This window comes from Schistocerca serialis, chromosome 11 (genome assembly GCF_023864345.2).
Source record: "Schistocerca serialis cubense isolate TAMUIC-IGC-003099 chromosome 11, iqSchSeri2.2, whole genome shotgun sequence".
In the NCBI taxonomy this organism is placed as follows: Eukaryota; Metazoa; Arthropoda; class Insecta; order Orthoptera; family Acrididae; genus Schistocerca; species Schistocerca serialis.
The window spans coordinates 137,284,798-137,306,469 of record NC_064648.1 but is presented as its reverse complement, the minus strand read 5'-3'; the positions used below and the strand labels follow the sequence as shown (position 1 = coordinate 137,306,469).

Sequence of the window (21,672 nt, the reverse complement as noted above, 5' to 3'; positions counted from 1 at the left end):
CGGCAGCTGGCCGTGTGTGTTTTGTGAGAGGAAGAGATCACGTCGTTGGAAAGACATCGCCATGTAATTAGATCTGCCTTCATTGGCAATACAGTTCAACAAGTTAGATACATCAAATCACCACAGACTTTCACGATACTTGTACTTTCGAAATAATACTACTTCATTTGTGTAGACTGTTGTATAATTAGTTTATTAATGCCGAGAGAGAGAGAGAGAGAGAGAGAGAGAGAGAGAGAGAGAGAGATATTGCAGAAGCTTAAATGGTCATGAGTAAGCTATCGTTAAAAGAAATATGTCCTATGTCAAAGTCCCGCTTTCCTGTTTGACGATGACAATTACCTTTTAATTGTTTTTTCGTAGTTGTTACGCTTGGAATTGTCGTAATGCATGCGATCTAATGCGTAGGATTTGGGTCTAAGAATGTAGTCGCTGTGATGTTCACGCGAGGTACACTCAGCTGTGTAATGTCCCTGAGCTGTCGAAGTCATTCCTAAAGCTGAAGACAGCGTCACGTTTTATTTCGAGGCTCGTCTAAATGCGCTAGGACCTGCAGGCACAGAACATCGCGTATCCAGTGACATACGTACTGTTCTATGAAGTGAGTAAGCTTTATTTTGCAGTTGTTGCCGGTAGTAATATCTTGAATTCAGTATAAAGAGCGGCAAAGTAGAGACTAGTATTACAATTAAATAGCCGCCCAGAACAAGGTTGTAACAGACAAAACTAATTTCCTTTTTCAGGAAGAAGGAAACATTCTGTTGCACACAGGTTTATACCGCGAAAGACAAAGTTACAATGAAACAAGTGTACTGACCTCGTTATTTGACTAACAAGCACTTGTAAGGGTCACATGTAGATTAAAAAACAAGTACTTGAGAAATAATCTTGCTCTACATACCTCATCTGGTGACTTTGCCACTATTAACACCCCTTCTTTGATACTTCTGTACACTACTGGCCATTAAAATTGCTACACCACGAAGATGAAGCGCTACAGACGCGAAATTTAACAGACAGGAAGAAGATGCTGTAATATGCAAGTTATAAGCTTTCCAGAGCATTCACACAAGGTTGGCGCCGGTGGCTGACATGAAGAAAGTTTCCAACAGATTTCTCATACACAAACAGCAGTTGACCGGCGTTGCCTGGTGAAACGTTGTTGTGATGCCTCGTGTAAGGAGGAGAAATGCGTACCATCACGTTTCCGACTTTCATAAAGGTCGGATTGTAGCCTGTCACGATTGCGGTTTATCGTATCGCGACATTGCTGCTCGCGTTGGTCGAGATCCAATGACTTTTATCAGAATATGGAATCGGTGGGTTCAGGAGGGTAATACGGAACGCCGTGCTGGGTCTCAACGGCCTCGTATCACTAGCAGTCGAGATGACAGGCATCTTATCCGCACGGCTGTACCGGATCGTGCAGCCACGTCTCGATCCCTGAGTCAGCAGGTGGGGACGTTTGCAAGACAACAACCATCTGCACGAACAGTTCGACGACGTTTGCAGCAGCACGGATTATCAGCTCGGAGACCGTGGCTGCGGTTACATTTGACGCTGCATCCACAGACAGGAGCGCCTGCGATGGTGTACTCAACGACGAACCTGGGTGCACGAATGGCAAAACGTCATTTGTCGGATGAATCCAGGTTCTGTTTCAGCATCACGATGGTCGCATCCATGTTTGGCGACATCGCGGTGAACGCACATTGGAAGCGTGTATTGGTCATCGCCGTACTGTCGTATCACCCGGCGTGATGGTATGGGGTGGCATTTGTTACAGGTCTCTGTCACCTCTTGTTCGCATTGACGGCACCTTGAATAGTGGACGTTACATTTCAGATGTGTTATGACCAGTGGCTCTACCCTTCATTCGATCCATGTGAAACACTACATTTCAGCAGGATAATGCACGACCCCATGTTCCAGGTCCTGTGCGGGCCTTTATGGATACAAAAAATGTTCGACTGCTGCCCTGGCCAGCACATTCTCCAGATCTGTCACCAATTGAAAACGTCTGGTCATTGGTGGCCGAGCAACGGGCCTGTTACAATATGCCAGTCACTACTCTTGATGAACTGTGGTATCGTGTTGAATCTGCATGGGCAGCTGTACCTGTACACACCATCCAAGCTCTGTTTGATTCAATGCCCAGGCATATAGAGGCCCTTATTACGGCCACAGGCTGTTGTTCCGGGTACTGATTCCTCAGGATCTATGCACTCAAATTGCGTGAAAACATAAGCACATGTCAGTTCTAGTATAATATATTTGTCCAATGAATACCCGTTTATCATCTGCATTTCTTCTTTGTGTAGCAATTTTAATGGCCAGTAGTGTATTGTTTTCCAGCAGCCGTGAGTCGTTTACGCTTCACGTAACGCCACCCACTCACACGTTGTTTACACCGTTTGCCTCTGTTCGTGTGTTCCTGACAGTGATCTCTGTACTTCCTCCATGTTGAACTTCAGCTGTCAGGTCGTGCCAGCCGTAGGTGCTCGTATTTCGCTTCTTGCCAAACTGCAACATGGCTGCTAGGAAATGTCACTAGAACACGAAAAGAAAATACTTCCGGAGTTCGCTCCCATATCAGGCTATTACATCACATGTTGACATCAAGTTCAAAACAAGAAATGGGTCCGCAATTCTTTATCACCTTCAGACCGATGGAAATATGTTTGCCAAACTACAACATGGCGGACGATGCAAAGCACATAATTCCGCAGATGCGCTACAGTTCCATACTCAAGAGACCAGACCTCTACAGTCATGTTGTATAGAGGTGACCGGTTTTTTCCAGAGGAAATCTGTTTCTCCCATGTAGAACACTCCAGAATGATTGCAGCTTGCCGTACTTCAGACATTTGGTGGGTGATTTGATAAATGTAATCGATACCTCTCGACTTTTCACTAGCTTTTTCCACTCAACTGATAAGTCATTCGACGGCTCTTCACTGATAAGGGATCTGACTTTGAGCCACGAATCGGTTTTAAACAGTCCTTTAAGGACTGCATGGTTTTCGGAGGTTGGTGGTTTGAGTGGGGAAGCAGAGCCACTTTGCCGGAGGACAGGAGAATCTCGCGAGTGTCTTTTTCAGCAGGAAGGTCGTCCTGGTTTTTAGCCGGGCGTAGTGTCTCATATGTTACCTACAATGCAATAGTGTTGCACAATCGCAGTTCCCCGACTAAGTGCATAATGAAACTCATCGTATGTGTCAGTATGGGCACCGACTCTGTTGTAATTCTGCCCATTGATCACTTTACGATGTCTGCATACAGGGAAAAAAAACCAAATGACGAAAACCGACGTTTGGTAGACACACAGCCGTCAATTTATGTAGCCTCACAGTTGCATTTGTGTGCGCTGATGATGTGATGACGTTCAGAGGGAGCACATGGTCGTAATAAGGACTGAAAAAGCCACACACTATGGGTTTCTTCCAGTATTTAACGACCGTTAAGTTGTAAATGTTCCTTTCAGCTCTGCAGGAAGTTTCAGTACAGTAATGCAAAGTCTATAGTTACCGCAGATGGATGATGTATTGCTCATAATTACGGACTCGTTATGTATTACCCGAGTTGTTTACGTGTGAGAGCAGCAAGGCTCTTATATTTACTGGAGAAACCAATCAGTTACAGTCTTTTAAAAGGTAGTGTGATTCTTCCTCCTCCCAAACTGAGTCTCATTTATCTACACCCTTGAAACGACTGAAGTGCATGGCAGTGGGTACATCCATCGTATCACTTACTAGGAGTTTCTCATGGTCCATTCACGTTCAGGGGTGTGTGAAGAATCATTATAGTGCCTCTGTGTGTGCAGTAATCAGTCTAAACTTGTCTTCGTGATCTGTGCGAGAGCCATACGAATGGAGTTACGATGTATTCGCAGAGTCAGGATTTGACGTTGGTTCTACAGACTTTCTAAATGTGCTCTTATGGAATATTGTCTCCTCCAGAAATAACCTGCACTCAGTGCAGTCCTTAGCTCCTCGAAAAGCATGCAGAATGACAAAATTCTGGGCTGATTTAACAATTGCGGCATTCCAATAAACCTTGAAAACAAAAGTCAGTGAAATCACTCACCCAGACTCGGTATAGAAACATTCCTATAATGCATATAATGTCTCGTAATCTGCACGAAACACGCCGCGCAGTGTTTGTGTACGAAATAAAATGTTCACATGCGAATATCTCCTAAAATAAATCACTCTCAAATCTCAAGCTTTCACAAAATATTCAGTACTGTAGTCGCTCTTTGTCAACGACAAGAGAAGCAATAAAACGCGCAAATTTCTTTATTTTGGAATAAATTTGATCAGCGCGATTTAACACAGGCGTTTATCGGAAGATGGCGCCCGAACGACTTTATCGGCTCCTAGATCGGAGGCACAAAGCCATACTGATACGCACGGGATATGCTTAATTCCTATTGGCTAATGTGTTAAACAGCCAATCAGATCATTTCGAGCACTTGTATACTTCAGGCATTTTTAATGTCAGCCAATCAGATTACTGCAGGTAATTTAGACGAGAAATCACGTAATTCCGAAACTAAATAAAATTTAATGAAGACAAAATTAGATTCCATTCCGCATCATAAATTACTTACAAATTTAATACTCGACGCCCTTCTGGCTGCCTTTCACAAAATCTACCGAAGTCAGACATACGCCAAAAATTCTACTATTGTACAAGAAACTTTCTCACACATACATTTACTTAATTTCCATAAAATTTCAACGTATCTCCTCAGACGCTGCAAAACACTTAAATAACCCAAACACGATGAAATAATTGATTTCCAAAGTACTTTTTATTTAGTCAGAAATCTGTGGTAATGAAACGAAGGAAAATTCCAGACAGTTAGATCTTATGGACCTGTACTTCTGGTTGTAGTTTCAATTGATGCTATAGATGAATCCATTACAGTCGTCCCTTGGGTAAAATTTTATATCTCCGAAAGTACTGAAGTTATTCACTTGAAATCAGCTGTGCCAGCGTGAGAACCAAAATTCTGCTCTCCTTCCAGCTCCGTGGTAAGCTACGCTTTCGATGTAAGATGACAATTCGTAATAATTAGCTACATTGAAAACCCAGAGTGTGGTTGAAAAAGTGTTCATATTTTCATATAGCTGACATGGCCAGTTTCATCTGGTTGTTTCATTCAACTGATAAAACTGACAGAGTGAGTAAACAGTTGACCAGCCACTCACGTCTTGCTGCATCAGTGACCTGCCGTCATCCGTGTACTGCTTGCCGTGGAGAGCATCCTTCGTTGGACCAAACAGACGGAAGTCAGAAGGTGCGAGATGCGGGTTGTTCAGCTCTGAGTGATCCACCGGTCACCTTGAATGAGAGCACGTTCCCACATCGCAGGAGTCACAGCCGTCTGCAGCTGACCGACACGTGGAGGTCGGCCAGATACGCACAACCTTGCTGCGACGATGGCGCTGCTAGGCCAGGCGTGGATCACCAGTAAGCCCTTCTGACGCTGACAGACACCTCGCACTAAGACTCACGGTGCTTCTGTTCACTGCCAAATCTCCTCAGACATTCTGCAAGCGGGTATGAACATCTCCGATGCTCTGGTTTTCATCCGAAAGAAACTCAGTGACAGCTCTCTGCTTGGGTCGAACCTCCTTCACGGACGCCATTTTGGAGGCTACATACGGTGCTGTCAGCTGATGGAATTCCATGAAGCTGTAGGGGCTGAATAGGGAATATTCCACGATGTCTCACAAATTTCGCATTTTTCCAACAGAAATTTGCCGAGAAAAAAGTGTAGCGTTGCAGATCGAATGCCCCCGTAATTTTATAACTAGCTCAGTTGGATGATTATGCTTATGTATTTTAATCAGGGTCCTTGATCTTGGTGTGGCTAGGTTCTTCACAATGCCTGTCTTCGTCTCGGCATCTGGTAGCAAGAAATGCGTGTGTTTGAGAATAGCTCCTCCTTAGATTTCTCCGTAAGGTCACTGTAAATTTAATATCGTTCTCGGCCGAAAACACTAACATCTTATTGCTATCTGAGCTGCACAGTGAAGTCGCTACCACAGCCAGGACAGACACACAGCCAAACCAGTTACAGAAGTACTGTCTTGCACGTCAACTGGTTCCGAAAATGACGAAGAGATTAAGGAAATGCTTTTTGAGAGAAAAGAAATTGGTCAGATCGTTAAACGAGATGAAAACTTGTGATGGGGCACTCGAAATCGATAGGCAGAATACGAAGCGGAAGAAAAGTTGGAGGAGAAAAGAACCGAAGTAAGGGAATGAAAGGGGAAGCTGTCTGGCAGAATTTTGCGCAGAGCATAATTTAACCACTAACAGTTTGTTTGAATCATGAAAGACAATTGTGTACATGGTAGGAGTCAGAATGCACCTCACTATTTGAGACATCCTACATAGTCCAAATATTTACTATTACTTAACAAATAAAAATGTGCTCGGATGGAACCCTGCTTCTCTCATAATGACTCTGGAAATTGCTAATGTCCATTCCAATCAGCTGGAAATTTATTTCCTGAACCAGAGATTACGAGTTGCAATTTTCATTTTAATCAACGACGTGGAAAGAAGTCCCCTCTTAACGAAACGAAGAAAGACATTGTTATCTAACAATCTATTCAGAGTACGATATATTGTCTTACAAATATTGGATCATGGTTGGCTGTCTATTCAGAAAATACTGTCTGAAAAATTAGTTTCGTCGATTATTGGACTATTTCTGGACCAGTTGCCATCAGATATGTGGAATTACAGTGGAAGGCCCCATCACATCGAAAACGCCTCTGAGGGGTGGAAGAAAGTGATCTATCAATATCAAAAGCTCAGTCAAATGTTTTCTCATTAATAAAAAGCCTTAGAGAGGGCGTCGAGTGCTTTCGCTGATTAATTTCGAATTTTATATGGAAAAAGAATAAAGAAGTCTGCAATTCATACTGATGAGGCTACTGTAAAGATTCCAAATTGATGGCACCGTGAAATCGTTTCTGACTTGTGACCCACACACAGAAATTACACTGTAGAAGGAAACATCACCACCATTGGAAGTTATATAAATATTGAAAAGTAGTTTAATGCTCGTCGTACTCATTGGAAAAACTTGTAAACAACTTTAATGATGGACGAAATGAAACCACTTCCTCACGGTTTTCCTGGGAAACGGCACACCGACAGCTAAATACCTGTTGCAATTTGTGGAACATTCGGTAATGAAGAACGGTAGGGCTACCTTAAAGGTCATGCCTCTTCTAGGGCACCATCACGGCACTCCTATTGAGAGAGACACTATGAAGAAAAACCTGTGTGGGTGGACAGCAAACAGAAAGCCGGTGCAGAAGACACAAATGACAAGCAGCCACATCCACTCATTCGCCCTTGGTCAGCAGACCTGCTGCAGACCACTGCACGGTGTGTGGTCGAACCACTGTCCTCCCGAATGTGAGTCCAGAGTGTCTCACCGCCGCGCCCTGCATACCCAGTCCACTACTTGCATTTCACACACGTTTCTCTGCCGGTTACACGGCGCAGACACGCACGAAGATTGTGTCCCAAAAATATGCTGAAGGTGATCGGGACCATGGCTCTCTGCCTACTAATAATTCAGACGCGATCCCGCTCAGTATCTTGGCAAATTTGTGATTACCTAGAAAACCGTTTGAGTGAAAGGATCTGCCAAAGCTCAGTGTAAACTACAGTCGCATTGAGAGTGTCACAATAAAGTAGAATACTACACCACTGATCTCAGGATACATTAAAGATTTATAAGACAATGACGTTTGTTTCTTAGACGAGGAACATGTCGATGCTCGAAGACTATATGGAAATGTGAACGGCTTTACAGCTTTTACCACTTCGTTTATTGACATGCAGCAGCACTTGGATGTAGGAAAATACGGTAACAATACCTGTAAACAACAGTGAAAAGTCGTTCATTATGCGATTACAACGCCAGTGTCCAAAGTTTTGAGCCTATAACATTGAGTGCATACTTGGAATGGGGAGGCGAAAAAAACCGCAAAGCGATATAAAACGGAAGCAAATGTACAACTAATGAGGGATGGGAAAGGAAGACTCGGGTTGGTCGGGTGGCTTCCAGAAGCCTGCAGTGTACGTGTTGGCCTGCGACCCTGCGCTGACCTCCGGCGCTGCGCTCTGTACAGCACTGCCTCGGCGTGTCCATCCACGTCGAGCGGCCGCGACAGAAGCCTTGGGACGAATTCTTAGGCGCTCTGCTGGCACTGTAATGGCCCGGCAGACGTCTTACGCTGGTGGAATGGAGGTGCTAATTCGGGACGATTCGAAAAAAGTGGACGCCGTTCTCGCGAAACCCACTTGTCTGAATTTACGAAACCAGTTTACACTGTAGGGTGTGGAACTACTTCACTGACTCCGTCGTTTGCCCCCTCATACGACCAGGAGAGTCAAGAGTGATGTCGGAGCTGTGATAGGGCTTACTTTGGTTTAGCCATCACGTATCTGTCATCTAATAAGTATCCGAACGTTCTGTGGTGCAAAGATGCTACACAAACACGTCCACGCCAAAAGGAGATACAAATATATATATTTGTGCGAAAGTTCCACAACACACGTTCTGGAAATGGAGGCAACGAGTTTAATTCCTAAACTGCTCAACCTGGAAATACCTGGGTACACCATAGCTTGCAACATTCGGATAAAATGGCGACACGATTTATGATTGTATTATGCAGCATTGTTTACCACGGAGGTGGGCGCTGAATCTTTTTCTTAAGAAAGAAGACACAGATATCAGTCTGTTAAAAGGAGAGTTAAACGTACTAATGAATTTAGACCCTTACAGTGGTTCAGAACGGTTCAAATGGCTCTGAGCACTATGGGACTTAACATCGGAGGTCATCAGTCCAATAGAACCTAGAAATACTTAAACCTAACTAACCTAAGGACGTCACACACATCCATACCCGAGGCAGGATTCGAACCTGCTACCGTAGCAGGCGCGCGGTTCCAAATTGAAGCGCCTAGAACCGCTCGGTCAAGGCGGCCAGTAAAGTTTAATCGTGCCTACCCTGAGACATTCACCGAGGAAACTGATTTCTGCATTACATGTACATTGCTTCTGATGAGGTGTCACGGATCTGAGGAATTTGAGATAAGGAGGAAGAAAATATTTCTCAGAGGTGCCACGTGCTTGGATTTAAATATAAGTCCTGTATCTTTAGGGCTGAAAGACGTTTGTTGCTTTGCCAATTTTTTTGCTATGACATAAATAAACCATCTTTTGACTGAAAACGATAACATTTTTAGAAGGTGAAAGCAGTCTATCGTAGCACCGCACTGGTAGTTACAAACTTTAGGTGATCACGAAGCAGTACGTACCCTCGTCATTTTAAGGAAACTGGTGACGTTGCAATTGATTTAGGGTGTACAACATTTTAACAGCTGTTGTTTCATAAAGGTCTGCATGCGCCTCGTACAAGTGTTGAGGTTGCAGTGCGAGGGCTGCTCAGTGGTACTGTATTTCAGGACCACCCACCATGTCGGCAGTTACGGAGGTTCAGAACAACACAACCGAGGCCCTGGCCGCCCTGGTAGACGGGGGTGAAGACGCCCTGCTGACGTTGGTGGCGGGCGAGACGAGGGTGGCGGCTCACAGGGCCGTGTTGGCAGCCGCGAGCCCCGTGTTCGAAGCGATGCTCGCGCACGACATGCTGGAGGCCAGCTGCGGCCAGGTGAGCATCGACGACGTGGAGGGCCCGGTGCTGAGGCTCCTGGTGGCCTACACGTATACCCTGCAGGCCCCCCAGCTGCCCGACACGGCCGCCCAGCTGCTCTCGGCGGCCGACAAGTACGGCTTGTCGGCCCTGAAGGCTGCCTGCGAGCGGCAGCTGATCTCGCAGTTGGCCGTCGAGACCGCAGCGGCGACGGCCGTCACGGCAGTGAGGCACTCGTGCCCGGACGCCACCAGGGCTGCCGTCGCCTTCATAAAGGACCACCCGCAGGTGATGGCCACGCGGGGCTGGGCGGACGCTGTGCTCGAGTACCCGCAAGAAGTCATTGAAGTCAGCAGTATGCTCGGAGAGCCACCAGCAGAAGCCAGGTAAGCACGATTCCCTTTTTGGCAGTGCTAGTGTGAATTAGACGTCGTCCTTGCTTTGTTCGTCATGGGTTTCTTTGCTGCCCATGTTGCGTAACACCTTAACTTGATCTAATTACTGATCATCAGTCACGATGCTAAGTCTCTCGCTGTTTTCACTTCTACTGCTTCTATCAATTTCGCCTTTCTCTGATTTACTCTGATTGCCTATTCTGTACTCATTAGACTGTTCATTCCATTCAGCAAACCTTGTAATTCTTCTTCAGTCACTGAGGGAATCAGTCATCAACAAATCTTATATCATTTCACCCTGAATTTTAATTCCACTTTTCAATCTTTCCTTTATTTCCGTCATCGCTTCTTCGGTATATAGATTGAACAGTAGAGGCGAAAGATTGCATCCCTGTCTGACACCCTTTTTAACCCGAATACTTCGCTCTTGGTCTTCCACTGTTATTTTACCTTCTTGTCTCTTGTACATATTGCAAATTACTCTTCTCCTCTGCCTTACCCGTATTTTTCTCAGAATTTCAAACATCTTGCAACATTTGATATTGCCGAACGCTTTCGCCAGGACCACAAATCCTATAAACGTTACCGAACATCAATTTTCTTTTCTGTTCTCCTGTGTATTATCCTTCTTAGCAACTGGGATGCTTGAGCTGTTAAGCTGATTGTGCGATAATTCTCACACCTCTCTGCTCTTGCAGTCTTCCAAATCGTGCAGATTATATTTCTCTCAAAGTCAGATTGTATATTGCCAGACTCATACATTCTACACAACAGTGAGAATAGACCTTTTGCACCTCCTCCAGTGATTTTAGAACTTCTGATTGAATGTTGTCTATACCTTTTGCCTTCTTTCATCTTAAATTTTCCAAAGCGCTTTTAAAATCTGATTCTAATCACCAATATTTTCCATACCGACTCCTGTTTGTTCTTCTGTCACGCCATCAGACAAGTTGTTCCAATCAGAGAGGCCTTCAGTGTACTCTTTCCAACATCCGATCTCGTTTCTGTATTTAACACTGGAATTCCCATTGTGCTCTTAATGTTACCACGCTTGCTTTTAATTCTGTGGAAGATTGCTTTGACTTTTCTATATGCTGCGTCAGTCGTCCCAAGAATCATTTCTTCTTTGATTTCTTCACATTTTTCATGCAGCCATTTCACGTTAGCTTCTCTGCATTTCCTATTCATTTCATCCTTAAGTGACATACTTCTCAATTACTGATTTTCCTGAATATTTTTGAACTTCTGTCTTTGATTGATCAACTGAAGGATTTCTTATGTTTCCCATGGTTTCTTCGCAGTTAGCTTCTTTGTACCTACATTTTTCTTTCCAACTATTGAGCTGTTAATTATCGCAGTATCTGTAGCCTCAGAGAACATAAATCTCATCTCTTCTTTCCTTAGTACTACTGTATTCCACTTCTTTGTACATCGATTGCTCCTGGCGAGTCTCGTAAAATTCAGCCTACTCTTCATCACTGCTAAATTGTTATGAGTCTAAATCTACTCCTGGGTATGCTTTACAGTCCAGTATCTGATTTCAAAATCTGACTTTAAACCTCCCATGTTTCGGTCCTTTCTCAAGTATACCCCTTGTCTCAAGATTCTTGAATAGACTATACCAGCTATTACTAGGATAAATTTACTATTGAACTTAACTAGCCTTACTTCTCTCCTATTCCTATTATCAAGTACATATTCTCGTGTAACCGTTTCTTCTACTCCTTCGCCTACGGTTGCGTTTCAATCCCTCCATGACTATCACATATGTACCGAATTACCTGTTCAATATCCTCATACTTTCTCTCTCTTCACCTTCAACTTGCGACGTCATCATGTATACCTGAACTATGGATGTTGTTGGTTTGCTTTCGATTCTCAAGAGAACATCTATACTCATCCGTTTACAGTATCTCACTTTCTGCCCTGCCTTTCTATTGATACTGAAACCTACTCCTGTTATCTGCTGCTGTCGCTACTACCCTATTCTCATACGACCAGAAATCCTTTCCTTTCTTTCCCTTTACTTGTCCCCCCAGGGGGTCCACAACTCTTTTGTGGACACGTGCGTGGCGAGCACGGGGCCCCGAGCCATTGCAGCCTTCTTTCTCTCCCGGGCTGCATTTCCTTTCCCTTCCCCTCCTTTCCCCTCCATACCCCTTTCCCCTCGCCCTCTCCTCTCCCTCTCTTGGTGTCCTTGCTTATGTTGGCCCCCGCTATCCTCCTGGTTCTGTTGGTTTTACACTCCGGCTTTGCTGCGTACTCATCTCCTCCTTTTGGCATTCCTTGGTCCCCCTCTGGGGTTTGACCTCCATTCCAAAATTTCTCTTCCGTAGTGTGAGCCATTTGGGGAAGAGCACCTTACCTAGTGTCTCTGACGTGAGCCCTCCTAGTACATTCCACCTTTCCTTTTACGTCGTTGTCTGATGCTAGGGTGCATAGCCAGCACGGTAGCCAGCTCGTGTGGTGGGGCCGCTATGTACCCTTTTGGTTGAGCCCCCTGAACACACAGGGATCACACTTCTGATACCTGAGCTGTGACCTCCTCATGCATGCCTTGGAGTGGTTGCTCGTCATCCTGGAGCATCGGAACTCCCGGCAATGGCCGCCGTGCCAGACGGCCCTTGCTGTGGCTGGGTGGCGCCCATGAGGAGAGCCCCTGATCGGAGTGGGTGGTATCAGGGCGGACGCTATGCAGATGAAACGCATACGGGTCCAAAACTCTGGCCGCTCTTCTGCGGCCGTCTCTCTGCGTGGTACTGATTCCTCAAGTGCTGCTTCTCTTGCTCCTTCGGCCTTCCCTTCCGTGGCTACCCCCTGGGAGGAGGGTCAGGCCCGTCGTATAGGGGCAAAACCTTTCCCCCGTTATCTAGTTTGCACTAGGACTGATGGAGATACTTTCACCAGTGTCAAACCTTTATTCTTTGTGGAACACATTGAAGACAAGTTCGGCGAAGTGGACTCCCTGAGCAAGATGCGGTCGGGTTCGTTGCTGATAAAAACTGCTTCGGCTGCCCAATCTGCGGCCCTTCGTGCCTGTACCCATCTTGGCACAATTCCCGTGTCCATCACCCCTCACCAGTCTCTAAATATGGTACAAGGTGTGATTTTTCACAGAGACCTCATCCTTCAAACTGATGAGGAACTTCGGGACAATCTCGGACGGCGGGGTGTTCACTTTGTTCGGCGTGTTCAGAAGGGTCCTAAGGATAATCGTATTGATACTGGTGGCTTTATCCTGGCCTTTGAAGGGGATACCCTTCCTGAGAAAGTTAAGATTATGGTCTATCGCTGTGATGTGAAGCCGTACATCCCACCTCCTATGCGGTGTTTTAAGTGCTTGCGTTTTGGCCACATGTCTTCTCGCTGTTCCCAGGACCCTCTCTGTGGTGACTGTGGACGTCCACTCCATGAGGGGAGTCCCTGTGTTCCCCCTCTTGTATGTGTAAATTGTCATGGTAGTCATTCTCCACGTTCAGCAGATTGCCCAGTCTATAAGAAAGAAAAAAAGATACAGGAGTATAAGTCCCTTGATCGTTTAAGCTACACAGAGGCCCGTAAGAAATATGCATGATTGCACCCTGTGTCCATGACACCTAGTTACGCCTTGGTTACATCTTCATCCCTTCCTCCCCCTTCCTTACCCCCGTCCCGGACCCCTCTCCTTCCCCCCTCCCCTGCGGCTCCCACACCCTCTCCTCTGGGCGCTGCTCCCCCTCCCCAGCCGGAGAAGTGTCCCACTCCTTCGGCGTCTGCCGGTCAAGGGCGCCTCTCCCGGGATGCCCCTTCCCGGCACCTTCCAGGTCAGAGGTCTGCTGCAGCGCGGTCTATCGGCCCCCAGGTCGCCCTGTCTCTTTCTGTTCCTGATCTTGCTGCAGCTGGCTCCATTATGCCATACAGCCCTCCTCGATCTCAGCCTGAAAAGAAGAAGAAACATAAGTCCCGGGACAAAGAGCCTCTGGTATCACCGGAGGTCCCTTCCCCGACTTCGCAACCGGATTCTGACCTGTCTCTTATGGACGTTGCGCCCTCCTTGTCGGTGACGGGTGGGGACCCGGCGGTATGACTGGATTTAGCGTGTTCAGCCCTCATTTAAACCATCGTTCTGTGGTTCTCCAATGGAATTGTAATGGCTATTATCGTCACCTTCCGGAATTGAAATCCCTTCTGTCGTCCTACTCAGCAGCTTGTGTGGTTCTCCAGGAATCTCATTTTACTGATGCTCACTCACTGACCCTCCGTGGGTTCCGTGTTTTCTGTCGAAATCGGGTCGGACCCTTGCGGGCTTCTGGTGGCGTTTGTACGTTGGTCCGTACAGACATTGCTAGCACGTGGATTCCTCTCCAAACTACATTGGAAGCGGTTGCTGTTAGGGTCCACTTAGACTCTGCAGTCACAGTATGCAATCTTTATCTCCCTCCTGACAGGACTTTTACACCTGCTGCCTTAACCACCCTTCTTCAGCAACTTCCTCCTCCCTTCCTCCTCCTTGGGGATTTTAATGCTCATCATCCTTTGTGGGGCAGTGCCTTTCCATCTAGACGAGGTCTTCTTATCGACCAATTTATTGCAGACCACGACCTGTGCCTTCTTAATGATGGTTCCCCTACTCATTTCAGTGCTGGTCATGGTACCTTTTCTGCCATTGATCTTTCTCTTTCTTCTCCCTCTCTCCTCCCTTCATTACACTGGTCGCCACACGACGACCTTTGTGATAGTGACCATTTCCCGTTGATTATCACGCTCCCTTCCCACTCCCCGATGGACAGGTTACCTCGTTGGTCTTTCCACCGCGCCGATTGGCCTCTATACACTGCACAGGTCGAGTTTTCTCCCTCTTTGTCGGGTTGTATTGATGACGTCCTACGTGACGTGTCTGACGCGATTGTTCGCGTTGCTACCCTTGCTGTCCCGCGCTCATCTGGCCAATTTCGTCGTCGGCCAGTCCCGTGGTGGAGTACGGCCATTGCCATTGCCATCCGTGATCGCCGTCGAGCTTTGCAACACTTCAAGAGGCACCCATCTGTAGCCAGCCTTTCTACCTTTAAGCGCCTTCGCGCTAAAGCCCGTTATTTAATCAAACAGAGCAAGCGGATATGTTGGGAACGATTCGTTTCTTCCCTTGGTTCCACTGTCCCTCTGTCGCGGGTATGGGCTACACTTCGCTCTCTCCAAGGTTGCCATCGGCAGTCCACCCTCCCAGGCCTTCACCTCGCAGATGGCATTTGTACAGACCCATTAGTTCTCGCAGAACATCTTGCGACCCATTTTGCCGTGGCATCAGCATCGGCCTCCTATCCAGCTGCTTTCCTTCATCAAAAACAGCAGGCTGAAGCTGTCGCCTTATGTTTCACCACTTGTGAGTCAGAATCTTACAATGAACCTTTCACTGAATGGGAATTTCTTTCTGCTCTATCTTCTTCTCATGATACGGCCCCTGGCCCCGATTCCATTCATAAACAGCTGCTTCAACATCTCAGTGCTCCACAACGGCACCATCTTCTTCGGGTGTTTAACCGTATCTGGCTCCAGGGTGACTTCCCTTCTCAGTGGAGGGATAGCATTGTGGTTCCTGTCCTTAAGCCTGGTCAGAATCCCCTATCTGTTGACAGCTATCGGCCAATTAGTTTGACCAATGTTGGTTGTAAGTTACTTGAACGGCTGGTAGCCCGTCGGCTCACTTGGGTCCTCGAATCTCGGGATCTATTGTCCCCATACCAGTGTGGCTTTAGAGACGGACGATCTCCAATCGATCATTTACTTCGCTTGGAATCCGCAGTTCTGCAGGCTTTTTCCCAGCGCCGCCATTTGGTTGCAGTGTTTTTTGACCTTCGCAAGGCCTATGACACGGCCTGGCGCCATCACATCTTACTAACCCTTCATCAGTGGGGTCTTCGGGGCCCACTCCCGATTTTTATCCGCCAGTTCCTGATCCATCGGTCATTCAGAGTTAGAGTTGGTACTGCTTTTAGTTCTCCACGGACCCAGGAGACGGGCATCCCACAGGGTTCTGTCTTGAGTGTCCTTCTTTTCCTCATTGCTATCGATGGACTTCTGGCCTCTGTCGGTCCCTTGGTCGCTCCTGCCCTGTATGTGGATGATTTCTGCATTTGGGTTAGTTCCTCCTCGATGGCATCTGCAGAACGGCAGCTCCAGGTGGCTATACGGCGTGCCTCTGCATGGACCCACTCACACGGGTTTCAATTCTCTCCTTTAAAATCGCGGGTGGTCCACTTCTGTCGCCGTACTACGGTCCACCCTGATCCAGAGCTCTATCTTGCTGCACAACAATTGCCTGTGGTTCCACATTTTCGTTTCCTGGGTCTTCTTTTCGACAACAAGCTCACTTGGCTGCCCCATATCCGACTCCTGAAGGTAGGATGTTTCCGTAACCTCAATGTCCTTCGCTTCCTTGCCCACTCCTATTGGGGTGCGGACCGTTCCCTCCTCCTCCGTCTTTATCGTGCTCTAGTTCTGTCACGTTTGGACTATGGTTGTCAAGTTTATGGTTCAGCTGCTCCTTCCACGCTGCACGTGCTGGATCCAGTCCACCATCGTGGTATCCGTTTGGCCGCCGGTGCCTTCCCTACTAGCCCTGTTGATAGTCTCCTGGTTGAAGCTGGGATCCCGCCCCCCCTTTCTGTTCGGCGGTCCCAGCTTCTGGTGTCTTATGCCCTTACTATCCGTTCTTCTCCCGCTCATCCTTCCTATTCTATCCTATTTCCAGACCATGGACGTCGCCCGCCTGACTCCCGCCCTCAGGCGGGTTTACCGGTTGGGCTGCGCCTTGCGTCTCTTAACCGTGATTTTCGGCTTCCTTCTTTGTCCTGTCTTCCTCGCTCCCTCCCCTCCACCCCTCCTTGGTTAGTTCCTTGGCCTCGAATTCGGATGGATCTCCGCCGCGGTCCGAAAGATTCCATCTCCCCGGTGGTGTTCCGTTCCTTTTTCCACCAAATTTTATGGGAGTTTCGGGATGCTGTTGTTTTTTACACTGATGGCTCTAAATCTGCTGCTCATGTTGGGTATGCCTTCACGTCCTTTGCTGGAACGGAAAATCATCTGCTGCCACCCTTATGTGGGGTGTTTACTGCGGAATTGATGGCCATTTCCTGGGCCCTTACCTTTATTAAACAATCCCAACACAACCGCGTTTTTGTTATGTACGGACTCGATGAGTGGCCTTCTTGCTATTGACCGGTGTTTTTCGCGCCATCCCTTGGTCTCTGCCATCCATGACCATCTCGCTGATCTTCACCGTGCTGCTTGTTCCATTGACTTCCTATGGGTCCCGGGCCATGTGGGTATCCCGGGTAATGAGCTCGCTGATCGTTTGGCTGGGGGAGCAGTTACTTACCCCCCGTTTTCTGTAACCCCTCCTGCAGCGGATTTACGGCTTCACATCAAATCCCACTTTGCACAGTCATGGGCCAGTTCTTGGGAGGCTACTCCACTGTCTAATAAACTTTGTGCCATCTCTCTGGTTCTAGGTTTCCTCCGGGAGAGTGGTTTTTATTCTCAGTTTTAAAGTTTTTAATCTCCCTCTGGTGTTGGGGCAGGGCGGTGAGTGTTTGGGTGTCTCCCACTGTAGGCGGTGTTCAGAGATTCCCGATTCACCTCCCTGCCTGGAATCCTCTTTTCTTTCCCTTTTACTCTGTTTTTACCCCTTCTTTTTAAGGCTTGGTTAGTTTTCTATTCCCATACGTACTTTCTGCATTATAGCGGTTGTCCCTTTTAAGTCACAGGTGGTCTTGCCTATGCTGCTTCAGCATAGTGTTGGGTTCGTTCTCTTGCCAACTTCCCTCGTTTGTTTTTACTAATGACAACGTGACTGCCCTTTTACGTTTCCCCTTTTTCCGTTTTATTGTTCTGCCTTTTCTGAGATGTCCCGTTAGCAGAATGGAGTCTATTTGAAACAAGGGACTGATGACCTTGCTGTTTGGTCCCTTTCACCTCAAACAACCAACCAACCAACCATCCCTTTACTTGTCTTTCCTTTATGCGTCACTGACGCCCACTACAGCTAGATACGTCCTCAGCATTTCCCTTTTCTTATTTTCTAGCTTCTCAACCACATACAAATTCCTTACTTTCCACATGACAACTCGTAGAACGTTATCCTTTTGTTGATTACTCAACTTTTTTCTCATGGTCACCTCCCCCTTGGGCCTCCTCGCCTGGAGGTTTGAGTGGGGGACTAGTCTTGCCAATGGAGAGTCTGTACAGCACAGACTTACTGAATCACATGCCTCATTGACGGACGTTATGTATCTTTAAGCAGTGGTTTATATTGCCTTCTGTATCCTCACGTTGTTGATCATTGCCGATTCTTCCTCATTTAGGACCAGTTTCAGGCCTCAATGGAAAGAGAGTGCCGTGAACCTCTGTCGGCCCCTCCGCCCTCTTTGGAAAGGCTGTTGGCTGAAAGAGGGTGACACCTGATGCTGGAAGTCTTCAGACACCAATGCTGATTATTCGTATTTAAAATTCAAATGATGGTGAGGTTCAAACCTGGGACTGAGGACTTTCCTGATTACGAAAAAAGATGCTACCCATGGGTGACTGGCCCCAAAGAGCAGGGTGTGACTCCCTGAGATATCCAGTCAAGCAGGAGCTATGAGCACTGGGGCTACTCATGCACACTGGGGGCAAACAAGAAGAGAATACTCCAGCCAGCACAATAACATTGTTACACTCAAGGCTGCGCCTTACAATCACATTTCCTTCTCGTCTCTGTTCAGCTATCGCCCCGAATATTTTCCGTGCATTCCCTTTTACAAAGCAGACAGGAAATCTCTGCCCCCCTGTCGTGTTTGAAGTTCCCTATGGCGTTACCAGAGGTCGTCCACGGAATCCTATGAGGTTTTCCGCTACTGGGATACAGCAGATTATATTCGCTGTCCACCTACAGGTGTAAGACATATCTCCCACAACGTCAGTATTGATGTGACGTTTTCATCCAGCTATCATTTGTTGCCTCTGTCTCTCGGATACATATGCTCCATACAAGTCTATTTTGTTTCCTTTCCAATTAAAAAAAAAAATCCATATTCAATAGACTACAGGTTACTTCACAAGTTGTAAACGTTGTCCATCAGATAAAATTGCATACACTGCGTAACCCATATTTTTTCTTTTAATGGTGGCCTCTACTGCAAACTGCTCAACACGAAAATTGTTGTTTAAGAAACACATCACCACTGCTGTCTTTTCAATGAATCGAATTGTGGAGACAGTACATGCATATATACAGTTCTATTTGCTTTACCCAAATGCAGATTTTGAATATACTCTCGATAACTTTTATAGCATAGCTCTTGTAATTCTTGCCCATCTTCTTCATTCCCTCGGGCTTCACATCAAACAGCACCTGCATATCCATGACCATATAGTTTCAACAGTAAGTTGATACCCCAACTTATCAGTTTGTTTCTCTCTCTCTCTCTCTCTCTCTCTCTCTCTCTCTCTCTCTCCTTCCTGTGATATAATTCAGCATCCATATATCAGTTTTCAAATTACCACACAACCAAAAGTAGCAGCCAGTTGACTTTAACTGCTTCTAAATTCTGTCTGATAGTTGTTCTGTCAGGGCAGCAAAATTGTTGGCCCTTATGTTTGGGATTTGGTTTATGCTTCACTGTGAACAATTTGTTGTTTTGCATCTTAGGCTACGCCAATGGGGAATATAGCAGAAGTAGTGCAGAAAAAGATCAGTTAATTGGTGGCACAGTCACGTTAAGTGAGGGGCTGGTGTTGTTGGCACTGAGTGTTCTGTTGCCCCGGTGGACAGTCCCTCAGCTGTACCGCCTGCAGTGAGCCCCTGTGTGAACACGCCCACCCACACAGTGTTTCTTTGTGCAGCTCGCCGACCGCCACAGGGGGCGGATCCACCCCCAAATCTGACCGTCAACCCCACAGCGGCCACAGCCCGACTCCTGCTGCAGCTGCGCCTCCCACGTCTGCCCGACACACCCCTCCACCTGATGACGCAGCCGTCTCTTACTTCCGGTGAGTTGTGTTGCCACACGTGCCCAAGTCTTACCCTCACAGTACTGCTTATTTTGGCATGATCCAGCCGATATAGTAAATAAAATAAAATACAGATTCCTTCAGTTTTTGGATAGAGGTTACAGTTGCCATTAAACATTACTCCTTTCTCACTTTTTTGGCTATGATATTTTGAAGATTGAGCACATATGCAGAAGATTTCTCGTTCTCTGTATTTGCAGTGAGAATTACGTTCAGTTCAGTCACTCAACTGTAGTTACGTAGGAAGTGTCCCATTCAAATCATACCCATTCCCAAAGATTCTTTATATATTGATGTGTTGAATCTGATTTTGTTTTTAGTGACGATTGTGTGTCTTACAAATTGATTCTGAATTAAATGGGTGTGGAAACAGGATTTTTCACACAATTCCTCTCAACAAAACCTATGTGAATGGTTGTAGATATAAGTTGTTGAAGACACTGAGTAAGAAATGGCGAAAATAAGGTAAACAGAAATACAAGTAATAATGACAAAAAGTTAATATTTAGTACAGTAATGAGGATACAGATTGTTTTGGGTATGTCTTAAAATGTAATTCGAATATTCCTTAAATGGTTCCCTGGTCAGTTACATCTGTAGTGACTATTGGAAATCTGTGCCGCACTGTAACAGGAACCCAGATTTGCTGCTTATTGCAGGCAGTCTCCTTGAGCAGTCGGTTGCCTGAGCGCTCCTCCACTTCTGACTCAGCTTCTCATCGAAACTTGCACTAGAGTTTATCCCGGGAGACTTCTGGGAAGAGTATCAAAAGGGAAATCTAATCGGTGGATGTTATCCTACTTCAGAGGATGTACATGAGAATCTCTGGCAGTAGTGTTTGCAAACCATGGGTAAAAAGGTCATCCACAATGGCATTTCCAGTTACGCCAGCAAATGCACTCAGCTGGTCTAATGGTTGAGGTATCTGCTCTCTAGAAGTGAGAAATGCAGTGGGTGTGGCTGAGTGGAGATGCGTACAGCACTGTATGGCTCGTCACTCGTAAACAAACTCCTGTATTCGATGGATGATGGTCACCAGGTGTGATGAGTAGTGAATTTGATTCACCGAGGAGAAGTTTTGCATAATTCTATGGTATAGTTAACTTTTATTTTTAGAAATGAGCAACCGACATGGGCAAAGATAGTTGGACCTACTGTATATATATATATATATATATATATATATATATATATATATATATATATATAAAAACCAACAGCAGAGTTTCCACAATGATGATGGTGCCACTACAGCAGAGTTACTAAATACAGTTTTCCTTAATTCCTTCACGAAAAAAGACAAAGTAACTATTCAAGAATTCGAAACCAGAACAGCTGTTAGCGTGAGTGACATAAAAGTATATATTTTAGGTGTTGTGAAGCAACTCAAATCACTTAAGAAAGGCAAGTCTTCTGGTCCAGATGGAATACGAATCAGGTTCCTTTCAGAGTATGCAGACACAATAGTGCCTTTCTTAGCAATCATATACAACCGTTCACTTGGCGAAAGGTCTGTTCCTAAAGACTGGAAAGTAGCACAGGTCACACCAGTA

General features: G+C 46.2%; 1 protein-coding gene across 1 annotated transcript in view; it reads left to right on the top strand.

Annotated features, from left to right (window-relative positions):
* Positions 1–21,672, top strand: part of LOC126426718 (ankyrin-2-like) — a 67,621-nt gene that overhangs the window by 18,941 nt on the left and 27,008 nt on the right. The window contains exons 2-3 of the mRNA XM_050088636.1: positions 9,511–10,084; positions 19,952–20,098. Of these exons, the coding sequence (XP_049944593.1) occupies positions 9,522–10,084; positions 19,952–20,098 (710 nt within the window). The 5' untranslated portion in view covers positions 9,511–9,521. The remainder of the gene's footprint in view (positions 1–9,510; positions 10,085–19,951; positions 20,099–21,672) is intronic.